The sequence below is a fragment of the Haematobia irritans genome, chromosome 3 (assembly GCF_050003625.1).
Source record: "Haematobia irritans isolate KBUSLIRL chromosome 3, ASM5000362v1, whole genome shotgun sequence".
NCBI classification, from domain to species: domain Eukaryota; kingdom Metazoa; phylum Arthropoda; class Insecta; order Diptera; family Muscidae; genus Haematobia; species Haematobia irritans.
Window position 1 is genome coordinate 48,061,539 of NC_134399.1, and position 17,252 is coordinate 48,078,790.

A 17,252-nucleotide genomic window follows, 5' to 3' on the forward strand; every position below is an offset into this window, starting at 1 on the left:
GTGCTCCAGGTCTAGCCGGTATGTCTTTCTTCTCGACTAACTCTAGAGCAGCTCCTTCCCAAACTTCACCAATTAGTATCAGAGCAGCTTTAAAACATTCTATAGACCTCTGGTCCTCAAATGCGACTAGCTTAAATCGTCCTTGATACCAACCAGCCTCTTGGTGTCGAGAATCTTGACCGGGAAACTTTTCCAGCACCTGTGAGTAGACGACAGACAGAGCATTCTCAATTTCCCCCCATTTTTGCTTTGGAATCATACCGTCGAATGCTCCTTTATTAATGATAGCCATCAGAAGGCTGTCTTTAGCAACTGAGGAAAACGATCTTTGATCCCTTTTGGAGGATGGCAGCTCATCCGGTGATCGTTCCCTTTTTCCAGCCTCAAGAATTCCTTGAGCCCATTTTAAGGAATCGCTTTGTTTAGCCGACAGCGTGCTTGGGTCGACTGATCCTAACTGCTTTAGGATAAACAAAGCATTTCTGCGTTCCTTGAATCTCTTTCGTGAGGGATTACCTCCTTTTGATGTCGTTACCTTAGAAAAAGTACGACTTGTCAAAGTGTCGCCACCTGTCGACCCGTCTACAGGTCGACTAATTGGGCCTAACTCTTGGTCATTGCCCAGATTTATAACTCCAGTCGATACCCGTCCACTGGGCCCTGAAGTTAGCAACCCAGTGGATGACTTGGAATTTCGCTGCATGGTGGCTTAATATCCCACCACACTTCAAATTCTTAGTAGATACCTATTACGATGAGTTTATCCGCTATTGAAAAACACGTCCGTTCCGTTCGACGGTTGAATAGAAAGACCAATCTAGGGCAGAACCACTCAGAAAATGATGGAAACTACGCAATACTTCTGACCAGGGATCCGGAGCGGTCCATTTTTTTTCGCTCCGCTCCGCTCCCGCTCCGGAGAAAAGAAAATCGCTCCGCTCCACGCTCCGCTCCGAGAAAAAAAAATCGCTCCGCTCCTCTTCGAGAAAATTATAGTACAAACATTGTATTATTTGTTCAATTGAGTTTTATTTTACGAAAACAAAAAAACTTACTTCAATAGTTGTATTATAAAAGAAAAACAAAAAAAAGCAAAAAATTAATTATTTATATTTTGTGTTTAGATTAATTAAAAGTATGTTTCCGTTAGGCGGCAGCGTAAGTGATTATATATATGTTTAAGAGCAGAAAAATTCCGCTCTACACTCACCTAGAACTACACATGCCAGCTCATACAGAGGGTGTGCTCGACGTTCATCCCAAAATTGCAGAACACTGCTCCGTGCCGAAATGCGAGCTTGATAAAAGAAGTAATTTAGTTTATTTATCTTTAATGTCATCATCATCTAAATTTGATCCGATTTCTTCCAAATTCAATAGCGTTCGTCCTTGTGCCCAAAAAACTCCCTGTACCAAATTTCATCAAAATCGGTTAATAATTGCGACCGGAATCCTGTGAACAACAAATACATGGACAGACGGGCGGACGGACACCACGCGCTATATCGACTCAGGAGGTGATTCTGAGTCGATCGGTATATATTTTATGGGGTCTAAAATCAATATTTCTGGTAGGCACATTTTTTGGCAGATCAAACTTATTATACCCTAACCACTATGTGGTTTATGGTATAATGACTTTAAAACAATGTGTTGAAACATTTTATTAATTCTGAAGATTTTTTCAGAAATATTAAATCCGTTTTGACTTCATTAAAACGAAATTTTCATTCTTGTTAGGATACACATTTTTATGTCGAATCACTTAGCTATAAGGACAAACAGACTTCATTGAAAAGTTTAGAGACTTTTAGACAAGGAAAAAACTTTATTTCAGAGAAATACGTCTTCTATTCCAAGCAAAATTCCTATTCGTATTTTAAGTATGTGAAATATTTGGCCTCCCGACAATATTCTTTGCGGTGCACCATCTACTATTTAATATGTGATAGAAACCAAATTTATGAAAATGGACCAAAATGGACCAAATTCTGTTTGGTCTGACCATCGGACCAAATTTAAAAATTAGAAATCTTTTGGACCAATTTTGGTCCGATCGGACCAAAACGGCAACGCTGATTGGAATTGAACACAGAGTAGAAGTAACTACTCTCAGAAATTTTTTTGTTTTGCAACAGACGTAGAGAAGAGGTTTTGTTATATTTGTAATGTGTGTGTGTATGTTTATGTTTGCAACAACCTCCTTCGAAATCAGTCCGTGGTATACCTACGAATATTCTTACTCAGATGTACTGTTTTTCGCTTTTTTCTCCTTTATTGTAAAAATACATTTTCGAACAGCGTTTTTAAGAAATGTTCGTTCTCAAAAAAAGTAGATAACATGCAATAATACAAATCAAGTCATTAGTTTTCAATGTGAGAAAAAATTAAAATAAATGTATATGCTCACATTTTTCAACCAAAATTTAAACTATCCATAATTTTAATTAAATTTTCGAGAACTAATATCAGAAATAAGAGAATGCTAGGATATAGTACAATAGTAAAGCAAATATGAATGTCCTTACACTGAAAAAAAAGGCATGCCCGGTTCCAAAGATTTTGTCCTTACTTTAACAGTTTGGGTATTAATTCCGAGCCAAAGAAGCGGATAATACAAGTAAGGATATTTTAAAAACGCAATTCTCTTTTAAATGTGGGGGTTATGTACTTGCTTCTAGGAAGCAAATGTTAATTTTTCATTTTTTTAGATTTTTTCGCCAGTTGTTATCAAAATCCTTTAAAAAGGAGTTAACGACAATGTTATTTTCCATATTAAGACTTGACTTCCAGTAGAAATTATGCTATGTTTCAAGTAAAAAGCGTCTTTAAAATAAAGTGTTGAAAAACAAGTCTTATTTTTTAACGATTTTTTGCTTTGTAGGCAAGATGCAAAAAGGAAACAAATTTAAAGACAATTTTAGTAATTTTAAAGAATTTTTCTTAATTATTAAAGTCACGTTGACCTTACCTCAAAAATTTTATCTTTCATGTTATGATACACATTTTTAAGCAAAATCACTTAATTATAAGGACATTACAACTTCATTTAAAAGTTTATTGACTTTTGGACAAGGAAAAAAACTTTATTTTAGAGAAATGCGTCTTCCATGTTAAGCAAAATTTGCATTCTTATTCTAAGGACATGAAATCTTTGACTTCACGACAATATTTTTTTCAGTGTAGAAAACTAAAAAATTAAATATAAATAAGATCGTTTAATTGCATTTATTTGACGTTCATTACAAACATCTTTGTAGTAATACGGGATGAAATTGATCGAAAGTACTGTTGTTACTTTTACAACACGTACTAGAGATATATTTTGACATTTGCCGTTTTTGAAAACAATTACCAAAAAAAAACATGTTGTGTTTTCCCCAATGTACGTACGTACAAAAATACATATCGTACATTTTAAACGTTTACTCACACTGCGCTAAGTACTATCTATATTTGAAATTACCTACACAGTGTAATTTCAAAGTTACACATTTCATTCAAGTAATATTTTTTTCGGAGCGGTTTCCAAATGAAAAACCGCTCCGCTCCGGATTTTAGAAATGCCGCTCCCGCTCCGCTCCCGCTCCGGCAAAAAAAGGGCTTGCTCCGCTCCGCTCCACGCTCCGCTCCTGATCCCTGCTTCTGACCATGGACAATTGTAATCCGAACGAAGAGTCTCCACTCTAAAGACAAAATCCTCAACACTAGGAGTTTTCGTGGTCCCGTCAAACTTTAGGCCCCATTTATCTACTCGGCGGCTATTCTCAGAAGTTAATCCCGTACGATAAGAATGCTCCTGATCAAAACGGTTCCCCTCTGCATAACTGTTTCCTAATTCGGCCTTATACTGAGGATTTATCGGCGGTTGATAGAAATCTGGATTATAGCAGTCATATCGCCACCCAGAAGCAGGTGAAAAGTTGTTGGATGTTATCCGTTGCGGATTGGTGTCTCCATTATTGACATTTAGATTCCTATCTGCATTATTCGCTTGAGTATTGCCAGTCCTGTTATTTTGAGATCGATCGACCAATTGCGGTGGCATACTTGTGTCCGGTAATGATACAGGATTACCAACATGATTGTTTGGGTAATTGTTATTCGACCGTTCGTAGTTTTGACCGGCCGGACGAGAATTTATGATTGTGTTTCGTTGAGGATTCCTATTCGGTTGCAAGTTCGGTGTATTATCTGTAGAATGCAACCCCAAGTCATTGCTGGAGTTATAGTGTTGCGAGAGGCTCGTTATAGTAGCGTGAACTATTGATGGAATTAACCTTTCTACCGCTTTGACTAACGCAACCTGTCTCAGCCCTTCCATTGCGATATCTACTTCACTCGCAACGTACCCTGCTGTCCTCTTCCTTGTCGATTCTGATGAAAGCTCTGTATAATCGTCCGCGCAGTTTCACTCGTAAAATCATCTGTCTCCACTGAGGTATTCGGGCTTAAATTTATTTGGCTTTGGTCGATGATTCCCTGTAGATCTGAACCGGGTGACATTGTGTTGTTATTGACCATGGGAGTCGATATCGGCTGGCTCGTGGACGACGATGTTTCCGTAGTGAGGGTTGATGAAGTAGTCGTTGCTACTGCTGTGGTAGATGGATTTGCCTCAGCCATGTTCCGAGCTCTATTCCGAGTTATCATTCCCTTACGGCTCTAAGGCCAAAACTTGATTGGTTGCTCAAACAAAACCTTTCCAAAATGTCCACGGTGTAATCAAACTCAGTTCAACCCAAAAAAATAGCCCTGATCGAGTCAAAGTAAGAAGTCCAAGCAGGGTGTAAATAATTCTAGTCAAATCCGAGTTAAACGAGAAGGAACTCCTCTCAATGAGCGTAATTATACCCTGACAAATCCGAGAAAAATTCAGTAACCTGAGAAAATGAAGACCTGGGCTAGGCTCAGCAGGTCAGTTAACCTACTTCCAAAGTCCTACAAAAGTAAGTTCAAAACGGGAGAGAGCTCCTAGACAGTCAGAATTTTCTCAAAGCGTTCTCGAGGTTCACTTCGGAATACCTCGCACACTCGCACCAACTTTAAATGAAACTATCTTCAGTTTCCTATTGTGAGATTTTGTCACAATATTCAGTCAATCTTACATCGAAAGTAATTTAAAAACTCAAAATTTACTGTCGCAAACCCATAAAGGTAGAACCATTACTCAACGTAAAATGTATGCAATAAGTCTTACGGTATTATTTAAACGGTTTAAAAATTAAAATTCGGAAAAACAATAGGGTGTAAAGTTTAAAGGATCCTTAAGAAATTTGTAAACAAGATAAATCCGTAAAGAATTCTATGAGATAAAGTCCAAAATAATATTCAAGAGATTCGCAGACATATCAAACTTTGAAACTAATTTTGCCAAACAAAATTGGTAAAGTAACTTCAAAACAAAAAAAAAAATAAATAAAATTGATAAATGTCTTTTCATATGGTTGTGTGGTATCGGTTTTGGTTGGTGAATCGAAGCTATAGAAATTACGAATTGACGATTCGATCAACAATTGTCCTGTGGAGATAAACTAATAACTATCGGACGGTGAAATCGAAGAGTGTCCCAATCTGTTAGCCTTTGATGAATGCAACATGAACTGACAATAATTATCATCCAAGGACTACTCAACTAGACTAACGATGATTGATATTAAACAGTCGCGATTAGTTTGTCTATACTCTAGACCGCTAAGTCTTACTGTCCTATCAACTCATCTTCATTCTAACTCTCGTTGCTGCAAAACTGGCAATAACTACCGGCTTTGGACTCACAGATCTGGTCAGCTGGGCACTAGCCATATTTCCCTTCAATTCTCCCTTAGCGTCCTGATATGTTTTCTCACTGCCTGACAACTCAACACAATGTGACCGACACTTTCCCAAAAAATATGGCCGAGTCATTGTCAGTTAACAGGACAAATCCCTGTGTTAAGTCGGCACATAACCTCAGTAAGAATGGATTTTATTCAGCTTATGATACAATGACATGTTACAAACTAAAGTTACCATATTTCTGTGCTTAAAGATTAAAATGATTACAATAAAAGCGTCACTTATTACACGCATTTTTGTTTCTTATTTTATATATATATATATATATATATATATATATATATATATATATACAATACGCCTGTGTAATATATTACAAACAAAATATAGTGTCAGTATATACTTGTTTCCATTTTATTGCAGTCGGGTTATTGACCAAGACATACCGTATTATTGTATTAGATATTCATTCGTTGGACAGGGCGACTTTTTCGGCCACTTCTTGTTCTATAATGTTCAAAACTTTCTGGTTCTTCAATCGAAGTATCACTACTGTTAAATGTTTCATCACTACTCGCGGATATAAATTCATCAGAGGATGTACTATAATCATGTAATTGAATCTCAGATGAGTTCATATCTCGAGAAGGTATAATCTGAATTTCATTTTGAATATTATCGTCATTCGGGCCAGGTGAGGTAATATTTGGATCGAATAAATCGTTATCCTGCTCACTATTATAGCTCTTAGCAATAAATCGTCGATTCCGCCTGAAACATTTACCAAGATTATCCATTATTATATATGATCTACTTCCAATAATGTCGACAATTTTACCATAATGCCATTCTTTACCACTTTTTTAAAGATTACACGGTCTCCTTTCTCCAAAGGTGGTAGATCCCTTGCATTTCGATTATAGTAGAGTCGCTGATTCATACGCTTATTGCTTATCCTCTTTTGAACCTCGTCCTCGTCTATGCTGTTTCGATATAGTAGTGCCTCAGAAATAGGCAACTTTGTCTTCGTCATCCTCCCAAAAAATAACTGCACTGGGGCTAATTGCAAAGATGCTACCGGTGTGGAGTTGTACTCCAGAATACGGTATTGAAACTGGTCAACCTCGTTTGCCTCATAACAACGTTTAAGTATATTCTTGGCCACTGCAACGCCCTTTTCTGCCAACCCATTACTCTGCGGATATCTCGGGCTGCAATACCGAATCTCACAATTATACCTGTCAGCAAAGCTTCTAAAGTTGTCCGAACCAAAAGGGTTATTGTCACATCTAATTATCGTGGGAAAACCAACAGTGTTGAACGTTTCTGTAATAATGTCAATAATATGGCTAGACGATTTACCTTGTAACATCCTGCAAATTAGGAATCCCGAATAAGCATCCAAAATCGAAATATAATCACGCCCACCATATTCAAAAAGATCCATACCCACCCTATAGAAGGGATATTTTGGAACCTCGTCCTGAAGGAGGGTCTCTTTGCCGGCGTTCCGAGTGAATTTCTCACAAACCGGGCATGACCTTACTCTTTCCCTGATAGATAAGTTCATGCCAGGCCAAAAGTACAACACTCTCGCACGCGCGAGAGTTTTCTCTATTCCCAAATGTGGGGAATGTAACCATCTCACTATTCTATCCTGAAGTCCTGTGGGTATGACAAGTCTATGGTTTCGAAACAGTAATCCATTTTCGTAGTGCATTTCAGATTTGTATTTATAAAATTCCTGACATATCGCATTTAGCTGGTGAAAAACCGGCCAACCACCCTCAACATAGCGACAAAGCTTGCTATAGTTGTCATCATTCTCAATCGTAGAAAGGTACAACTTATAATTCGATTCCGACAAACAAACGGATTTCGTTACTGAATGAATGATTGCCTCCAAATCCTCGATCTCATCTACATCGGGAAGCTGAGCCCTTGAAAGGCAATCAGCAACCAACATCTGTCTTCCTGGCCTGAACACGATACTCATTTCCGGATACTTCAACAAGAACATTAACATTCGTTGCAATCGGAGTGTAACATCGTCTATATCCCGCCTGATCAAAGTTTCAAGGGGCTTATGGTCACTTTCAACCATGAATTCTCGACCATATAAATAAAAGTGGAATCGCTCGCATGCAAAGACCACAGCGAGAAGCTCCTTTTCTATTTGAGCCCACTTCTGTTCACTTTTGCTTAAAGTGCGTGATGCATACGCAACAGGTCTCCCACCCTGCATCAACACACATCCAAGACCATCCTTCGATGCATCAGTTTGCACCAACACAGGCTTTTTTGGATCGTACGTGATTAAAACCGGATCCGAACTCGCAATACGTAATAGCTCATGGAATTCCCTTTCATGTTCCTGACCCCAACTATAAACAGCATCCTTATGAGTAAGTTTTCTTAATGAGGCTGATTTTTGGGACAAATTTGGAATATACTTCCCTAAATACTTAAATAATCCAAGCAAACGCATTACGTCCCCTTTCGATTCGGGAACCTTCAAATTCAAAATCGCATCTAAATATTTTCTGTTTGGCCTGACCGAACCATCCGAAACGATATTACCCATAAAAATCATTTCTGATTTCCTGTACTGAATCTTATTCGAATTGAATCTCACACCATTCCTTCTAGCTCGATCTAAAACTTCCGCCAACACGCTATCATGCTCCTGTTCATCTCTAGCCACTATCGCCATATCATCAAAATATATCAGGACATTTGGCAGATCACCAAATATTCTCACCATCTCCCGCTGAAACATCTCGGGTGCACTATTAAGTCCAAATGGAACCCGCAAAAACTTGTACCTTCCAAAAGGTGTCATGAAGGTAGTCAAATCAGAACTCTTTTCGTCCAATTGCATATGCCAAAATCCCCGAGACAAGTCGAGTACAGTAAAAACTTTCATGTCAATGAGTCGTGATGTGAAGTCATCGACGGTCGGTATCAAAAAATGCTCCCGTTGGATTTGTTCGTTCAATTTCTTCGGATCCAAACAAATCCGCAAACTCCCGTCACGTTTCTCTACCACTTGGATATTACTAACCCACTGAGTGGGGTAATTAACAGGCGCTATAATACCAGCTTCTACCATATTTCATATCTCTGACTTTAATCGGTCCAATAGACACAAGGGAAATCGTTTCCTGTAATGTATAGATGGTACTGCATCCTCCTTTAAGGTAATCGAAAAAGGCTTCGGAAATTTACCCAACCCATCAAAAACATCCCTGTTTCTAGAAATTAATTCCTCCTTTGTACTGGGATACTGGCCGACGATTCGGACATCCATCCGCTTAACTAACCCAAAATCCATGCAAGTCTGTAGCCCTAACAATGGCTCATATGTATTATTGACAACAAGAAATTCTGCCGTCCGTCCAAATCCGGTGTCCAAATCTACACATTCCAATTCTACTGTGCCCACTATATCAATCTTCGACCTACTGTAATCAAAAACGGGATAATTGTTGTTTTCATTATTTAATTCAATATTGGACTTCTCAATAAATTTCAGTGGAATACAGTTTACGTCAGATCCTGTATCAATCTTAAATTTCACTTTTTCATTAAATATACGGTATGTTTTGGTCCACCTCACAAAATTATTTCTAGATGAAGTTGAACTTATTCTAAAAAAAACATTTCTATCCAGTTCATTAGTATTAGAATTAAATTGCTCCACTATACCTGACTCATCCCAACAAATACCGAGTGCTTGTTTTTGTTTTGAATCAAATCTCTTTCCAGTTTGCTTCCGATCCTCTCTTGTCGTAGCATCTACTTCACTTTTTCCACCCCTTTCTCCGCCTCTTGCTTGCCTACAAAATTTTGAGAAATGGCCTCTTCGCCCACAGTTGAAACAGTTAGCACTTGCCGCTTTGCACGTACGACGATGTGTTAGTGTAAAGGCGCCGCCACAGTTGAAACACTTTTTTACAACAGATTGTACCAGATTGCTTTCGGTTTCAACCTTCAACACACCCGCTGGCTCGCCTTGCAGAATTACCTTGTTCGTATTGGCAGATTCTATAATTTTACATTTTTCAATCACGGTCTCCAAAGTCTCATCTTTGCCATTTAAAAGCTGGAGCTGTAAATTTTTGTCGAATACTCCAATGATAATACGGTCGCGCAGCATACGACTTTCATAGGATGCACCACAAACGCATTTGAAGTCACAATGTTGTATTTGCTTCCTCAACTCGGTCTCAAATTCTGAAAATGGTTGGTGTTCTTTTTGGACAATACAATTGAATTTGAATGCTTCCATGGATATGTTTCTCTTCGGCGTAAAATACTCATCGAAGCGCGAAAGAACTTCGTCCAATTTACGCCCGGGTTTCGAAGCTTCTCCTCCGCCAGACACACCCAATAACTCGTCAATTGATCCATCGTTTGGGTATAGAGCATTGTAAATATCGATAATGTGCCTGTCGCCGATCATTAATAGTTGCGCAATCTTAACATTCTCTGCCTCTTTCAGCAACTTTTTCCCAGTCATATAAATAAGAAAATGCCTTTTCCATCCCGGCCACTGAAGCGCCAAATTCGAGCCATCCAATGGAGGTGGCATGCGGTCGCTATTCAATAAGGCCATCGCGAATAATGTTTATCAATTGGTTACGATTTTGTATTATGATAATACTGCAACGATTGCAATATTATTTACTGAATAAGATTTTCACTTCTGACACCATGTGTTAAGTCGGCACATAACCTCAGTAAGAATGGATTTTATTCAGCTTATGATACAATGACATGTTACAAACTAAAGTTACCATATTTCTGTGCTTAAAGATTAAAATGATTACAATAAAAGCGTCACTTATTACAATCCCTGTTCCCTTCGTCGTAACTTAACGATAAAAATATAGTCGATATTACGCCATACTTTACGGAGAGCGCGTCCTTAAGCCCCACGTTGGGCCCCATGTAATTATTATTATTGTCCCGTTTCAAATTCTGATTAGATTTTTCTACCAGGTTCGCTACACTGGCTTCTTGTCGTTCCTCTTGCGGCTAAACCTCGTCGGGCTTGGGCGGGTGTTCGTCGCGAACCAGCAGAAGAAGCCACTTTGTAAAATAACAATAATACTTTGAACCAGTGTACATGCCAAAACAAAAAAACGGGGCTGTAAGACGTTGTCTTTTCGTGGTGATGAATATGTAGGATGAAAATTATTCGATGTTGTTTACCTACCGGCTTTTCCCTTCCCTCGGTTACTCACCGATAACCTAACCATGGTAATCCCATTGCCTGTCGTGGAGTTACCCCTCAATACGGACCTTCGATTCACATCACCCCAACCGATACCTACCTGATTTACCTACACAGCCATTTCAAATACGGAATCCAAAACTATTATAATTCACAAGCGATTAACAATTTCATTTTATTATGCTTTTAATATCTTATGTACTATTATTCATTTAAAGAGATACTTATTTTGAGATCATGTGTAAAGTTAAACTTAGATGCTTATTATTTTTTTTTCGAAACCTTAGTTCAGAGCGATCAAACAACAAAATTACTGTTGACTAACAAAATCCCAAAAAAAGAAGTTCCCTAGTATAGCGCTATAAAGGAATCCAGGGTTATCTATCCTAAAACTTGAACTAAAATTCCGCGATAAGAATGCATGAAAAATATTAACATCAAAGGTATGATAAATATAATTTACATTCATATTGAGATTTTACCTAAAAATAATTTTGATGGCAATAGGCCATATCTCATAGTAGTATTAATATCAAATCAAGATTAAATTACATTAGGATAATTGCCAAAATTAAATCATGGTTTAATGAAAACGTACATTTTATTCAGTGTGAGATATAAGTTTTCAATTCAGCAGGAATTGATAGTTTATTGAGGAAGCATTGGAGAAAGATTACAAAAAAAAAATTAACACGATAAACTAGGCCAAATACAGCAAAAAAAAGTTTATGGATATTTGTTTCCCCCCTTTTTTTTTTTTTTGTTTTTTTTTTTTTGTTTTTTTGTTTGCCTCAATGCAGCTTGACACGAAAACTTGAACGCCGTTAATCGTGCTCTCCTTATAGAACGTGTGTAGCCTTAATATAAGGTAGTTCACTGGGCATGTGCTGACTTCACTTATCAGTGACTTTTTATTTATTCAGGTGGCAATAAAACGGACTATAAACTGAGAGAACCATTCGTCCTTTCTCTCCTTTTTTTAGAATTTTGCAATACCAAAAAAAATTGATCAACAAAATTGTCGAAATTCTTCTATCTATTTTTGAAAAAACACCGTTTTTTTTTTATAGAATAGCGTTAAATCTCCAAAATCCAAACTCACTGTTTTATATGTTGGTTTTTTCTTTCTCTTTCTTTTTGTTTTGTTTTGTTTTGGAAAACAAACCTCAAGGCAAGCTTGAGAAGTCTGTGATTCTAAAGGATTGAATTTATGAATTCAAAAAAAAAAAATCCTATAACGAATTACGACAAAATTTGAATAAATTTTTTCCTGGACAATGCTAAGGCCCGAGTCACCATAAAACTTGTAAAAATTATTAAAAGGAAATTCAAATCCAAAGTGAAATTGTTTCGAATATAACCGAAGTCGGATGAGCTTATTAGCGACGACAAATATTTCTGTCCAATTCTTTAATGGAAGCTCGAATGACTAAAAAAAATTGAAAAACGCTGTCGTAACTTTCTCTACTGGATGACTCGTAATGTTGGACGAACGTCTCCAAAAACTGAGGGATAATACCAGAATAGGGGAATTTTGAATAATAGAATTTGAGCCAATGGTCATGAAAGGTAAGCCCTGAAAACGCTTGGTTTGAAAGCTCTCTGATATAGGTGCCACCGACTAGAAAAATAATTTTGATTATCTAAGCGCGTTGTGCTTCCTCAATTAACCTTCATTTTTGCATTTATTTAAAACAATGATATCCTTTTCTTTGATTACAACAAAATTCAAACTTCTCTCTTCTGGTCATTTTTTTTTTCGATCAAGTCCTTTCGCAATCAATTTATTTTTTCCTTTTTTTTAGGTCCCTTTCTACCGAGCAGATAAATCAATGAGTACGATAAATTGTCTTTCTCCACAATTTTTCAGAACCGTGTCAAAAGAAAGGGAAAAAAGACACTTAGTGGTTACATCACGGTTCTCGGAGGTCAATTTTTTTATAATTGGTGGCGGATTTCCATTGACCGGTAGAAAGAACTTTTCGTACTCACGGCTTAGTGGTGGTAGAGGTTGGGCTACTCTTACTTGATGGGCCAAAAAATTTTTGTTGTGCCGCTGGTGTTGTTCTACGGCGGTTGTCGTTTCGGTATTCCGTGTGTTTTCGTCAGTGATCTCGGTGGTTGCTGGGCTATTGGCACACAGGGCTGGCTCTTGATGTTCGCTGCCTTTAACTCCCTTAATATATTCTCCCCGTGCCAATGATGAGACCACGATTGCCGCTATTTAGTAAAAAATTATTAGTTGCGCCAGCTGGTCATTGCGACAAAAGAAAACCTTACCCTTAATTGGCGCTCAATTAGCCCCGGTTATATTTATATCTTTAAGGTTTCCAGGCAAGCAACACGTGGATGCCTTAAGCTTTTTTTTCTGAAGCCACGTAACTTTATTACTTAAAAGAATTAAAATGTTCCATACACGGACCCCTCGAATATCACTGCCACCGGAAAAAGGAAAAATGACATTTACCATTTTGGCAGGATCGCCATTTTTTGCGTTCACTGCAGCCAACTTCATTTTGCGAATTTCGTCCGTGAGCGTATTTATGTCAGGTTGGATTTATGGTTATTGAATGACGCAATGTAACCTTGACATGGTACAATATATACAGTTTGTTAAATAGAAAATTAGGTTTTCTATATATTGGGTTTACACGTCTTTTGCGACATACGTATTATACAATCGTAAACGTATGTCGCAAAAGTCACAGTTTGCGACAGTCTAACCCTGATTGTGCGTCAAATCTCACGAATATTGGGTCATACAACCATTCACTAAGTAAAATTTTTTTTTTATTTCAGATCTATGCCAAAGTGTTGAAGTCCACTTTGAATCGGCAGATAGCGGATTTTTTCTGAAACACACACGTCAAGCTCCACTTGCTCCCGAAATCTCTTCCAGCCACTCATCTCCTGTTCCACCACTAAGGCCTAGGATGTCTTTTGACTCAGTTTTGTCCGTGGATAGATTTACAGTAGTACAAACTACGCAAGCCGTTTCAATACGAGCAAGTTATGGGCCCTTTTCCACTAAACAAACAGTACCCGCCAGGTATATTGTACCGGATACTATTGAAAGCCAACAGGATTATATGAATGTAAGTATGTATATCGCATAACACTATATTTTTGCGCAAATACATTTGCTCCTTCGAGCGATTGTAAAAAGTTTCTGTGGGATGGAGTGAACAATATGGAATAATTCAATTTTTTGGGAACTAGAGATAAATCTTGCCATCATAAATCAGCACTATCTATCATCATAATAATCGATATGAGTCACTAGACGGTATGGTGTGTCTCAAGCAGGTACTTCTGTGTATTCCTTATATTTCATATGTTAACATGTGTGGTGAATATGAATATAGTTAACAGTATGGCTTTGACGACGAATTGGACATATATATCCCATTACGTATTTTCGTTGTAAAATCTACATTTATCAACCAATTTTTAAGAAATTAGATTCTGTCGACTCATGTAGCTATTAAGTTAAATTGGATCTTTTGTTTGCACTTCGTGTAAAATATATAATGTAAAGTAATAAAAATGAAAAATTTGGGAAATTTTCCATCCACAATCAGAGATATTATACAGGGAGCCCTTCGGATGACTGAGAAATAGGCGAAAGAGAATGAATGAATGATAGGTGTAAATCTTGCAAAGATAACACTAGTTCTAGTACTTCAAAGAACGCAAAATTCCCACGGTTAAGCCCATCTCCTTAGGGGATATTTAAATTGCTTTTGGTGAACTTTAAGCTTAATAGTGAAGAAAGGGCGAAAAAAGCCTCTTTGTACTCGTGGAAAAAGGAAAAAAGTGGGTACTAAAACCGAAAATTGTGAATTGGCTATACACTGCAGTGACCTATAATGCTATATGGTGTTGTGGTCTGGTGGTAGGCACTTAGAAGTTGACAAGTTTAGAACAAATTCGGCGAATGGTATGTATCTCGGGTGCCTTCAGTAAGACAGGAATAGATTCCCTTACCGCCATGCTACATCTATTACCTTTAGACATATTAGCCAAACAGTCAGCAGCTGTTGTACGGTCACTGTTGGGTCCTCAAAATAATGCCAGATGTGCCAAACGTAGTGAATTACACTCCGGCGAAACCACTTTTACACAAAAACTTTGAAACTTCAATTCCCAACAGTGAGGCGTAATGCACACAGACCCCAAGGAATAAACGCTATATAGTTTTCTACACCGATGGCTCCAAATTGAATGTACAAGTCAGAGAGTATTAAGAAAACAAGAGGACGAAAATGTATCTTCTACAAAAACAACGAACGTCAACCGTATAGATGTCGCACAATGCCTGCAGCTTTGGTATAACCGACTGTCAGTCCGTTGGTGTACCAGTAAAAAACTTATTTTGAGCTCAGGTTTGAACAGCAAATATTGCCGTTGCAATTTAGGCTAAAATCTCTAAATTTTATTAATTCATTATAGTATATAATTCAAAAATATTACATATTTACATACACTTGTGTTTTTTCTGCACTAAAAATTGTTACGCGCCGTTCTCCATTTTCAACCGAAAATATAATTCCAAAATATGTGTACCGAAAATCACAAGTTAGATGGCATATTAAGATGTAAATTTGCCCTGGCCAGCTCTCCCAGGATAGTAGATTCTCAACCCGAATTTCCATGCGCGAACATATAAATTAACATTTCATGCCATTAAAAGTTAATACATATTATAAACAAAAATAAAATACATCACCATTTGTCTTTCCCAATTTTGTTTCTTTCATCGCTTTGAGCCACTGTATCAGTCCTACCTGTGTAGGGGTTTAGTATGTCCAGGTCTGGTGACATCTTGGGTACAATTTCCCCACCCTATCGCCTATTGACATTGATGTTACCCTTTTCCTTTCAATGTCCCTATTCTGACCAACTTTTAGACTACAGGTTTGCCTTGCCCCACATTCCTCTTAAGAGAAGATATTTAGCATTTCATGTTGAATTCGGTATATTTATACATTTAATTGATAGCAGCAGAAATTCTTAAATAGATGGTAAAAAAAGAAAATAATTACAGCTTTCACTAATCCTATTAATCATATAAATCTAGAAGATTACTTAAGACAAATTTAGAATAATTAAGAATAAGTAAACAATTCATCAGATATCTTAATTATTCGACATTATGAATTAACGAAGATTAAAGTAAGTTCATAAGAAACGTATAAAAGTAAACCCTAAACAAAATTAAATTTAAATGTTGATTGGTGCCAACAACGTGTTGCGTACAAAGAAAGTTAAAATCATGTCAATTTGATAAAACCATTTGTAATTGTTCTGGAAACTTTTATGGATGATTGCGCTCGATAATCCAAAAGAAATAAGGCAAAAAAATATAGAGCGAATTCAAACGAAATTTTTAAATCATTGGGCTATTGCAGAACAAAACTTAACGAACAAAACCTGTGTGACACCAGTCATTAAATAAATGTACAAGTTGATTGGGCTATTGAAAAAAAAAACCTTAACGAACAAAACCTGTTTGACACCGTTCATTAAAATAAATGTACAAGTTGTTTTCACTCATACATCTACATACACGCCAACATATTCCTTTACGTCCATCTGTGTTTATCAACTTACACTATTACAAAACTTATGTATGTAAATGTATGTGTGATCTAAAGTTCTTATATGCTAAGTATGAATATACGGTACTATGTAATGTTAAAAACTACTAAATTTAACGTGTTATTTTTTCTTTTTCAAGCAATGTTCTTTTCAATTTCATTTATACATCACCAGGAATGTCAAATTTTAACGAGGTTGGGACTCGAATAGCTGGGACGTGTTGTTGGCCGCAACCAGCAACACGATATTAAAAACAATAAAACAATTTGCGCCGACGGCGACTTATGGCTGATCCTTGAATATGTGGTTCTCGGCCGGATCGTTCGTTACACAATAGGGTGGGATTTGTGGTGGTGTCCCTTGAACTTGCCTGCCCATATGCTAGTTGAAGTTGAAGGTTCGATTGCATATGTAAAAGTCGGGTGTGGAAAAAAAGGATAATATCACAAAATGCTACTACCACACCGCTTGCCAAAGATGTTTTTAGGCCTTCATTTCTTGACACGTGAGACGGATGAGATGCAATTGAAGCTGTCAAGGTGTTGTTGGGCATTAATATTTCCCCTTGCTTACGTAGAACCTTACGGTTCTACGTAAATCGTTAGCCTTTACCGCAGAAATCGTTCGAATTCCC

At 37.3% G+C, this 17,252-nt stretch overlaps 1 protein-coding gene across 12 annotated transcripts in view; it reads left to right on the forward strand.

Moving 5' to 3' along the window:
- The window catches only part of dtn (transmembrane protein 132C dtn), a 604,515-nt gene that overhangs the window by 47,108 nt on the left and 540,155 nt on the right, over window positions 1–17,252 (forward strand). For all 12 annotated transcript variants that reach the window (XR_012720543.1, XR_012720541.1, XR_012720542.1 and 9 more), the window contains one exon: window positions 13,817–14,112. Coding sequence is in view for 9 of the 12 variants with exons in the window: in XM_075300564.1 (XP_075156679.1) it covers window positions 13,817–14,112 (296 nt within the window). In the remaining 3 variants the exon portion in view is untranslated. The remainder of the gene's footprint in view (window positions 1–13,816; window positions 14,113–17,252) is intronic.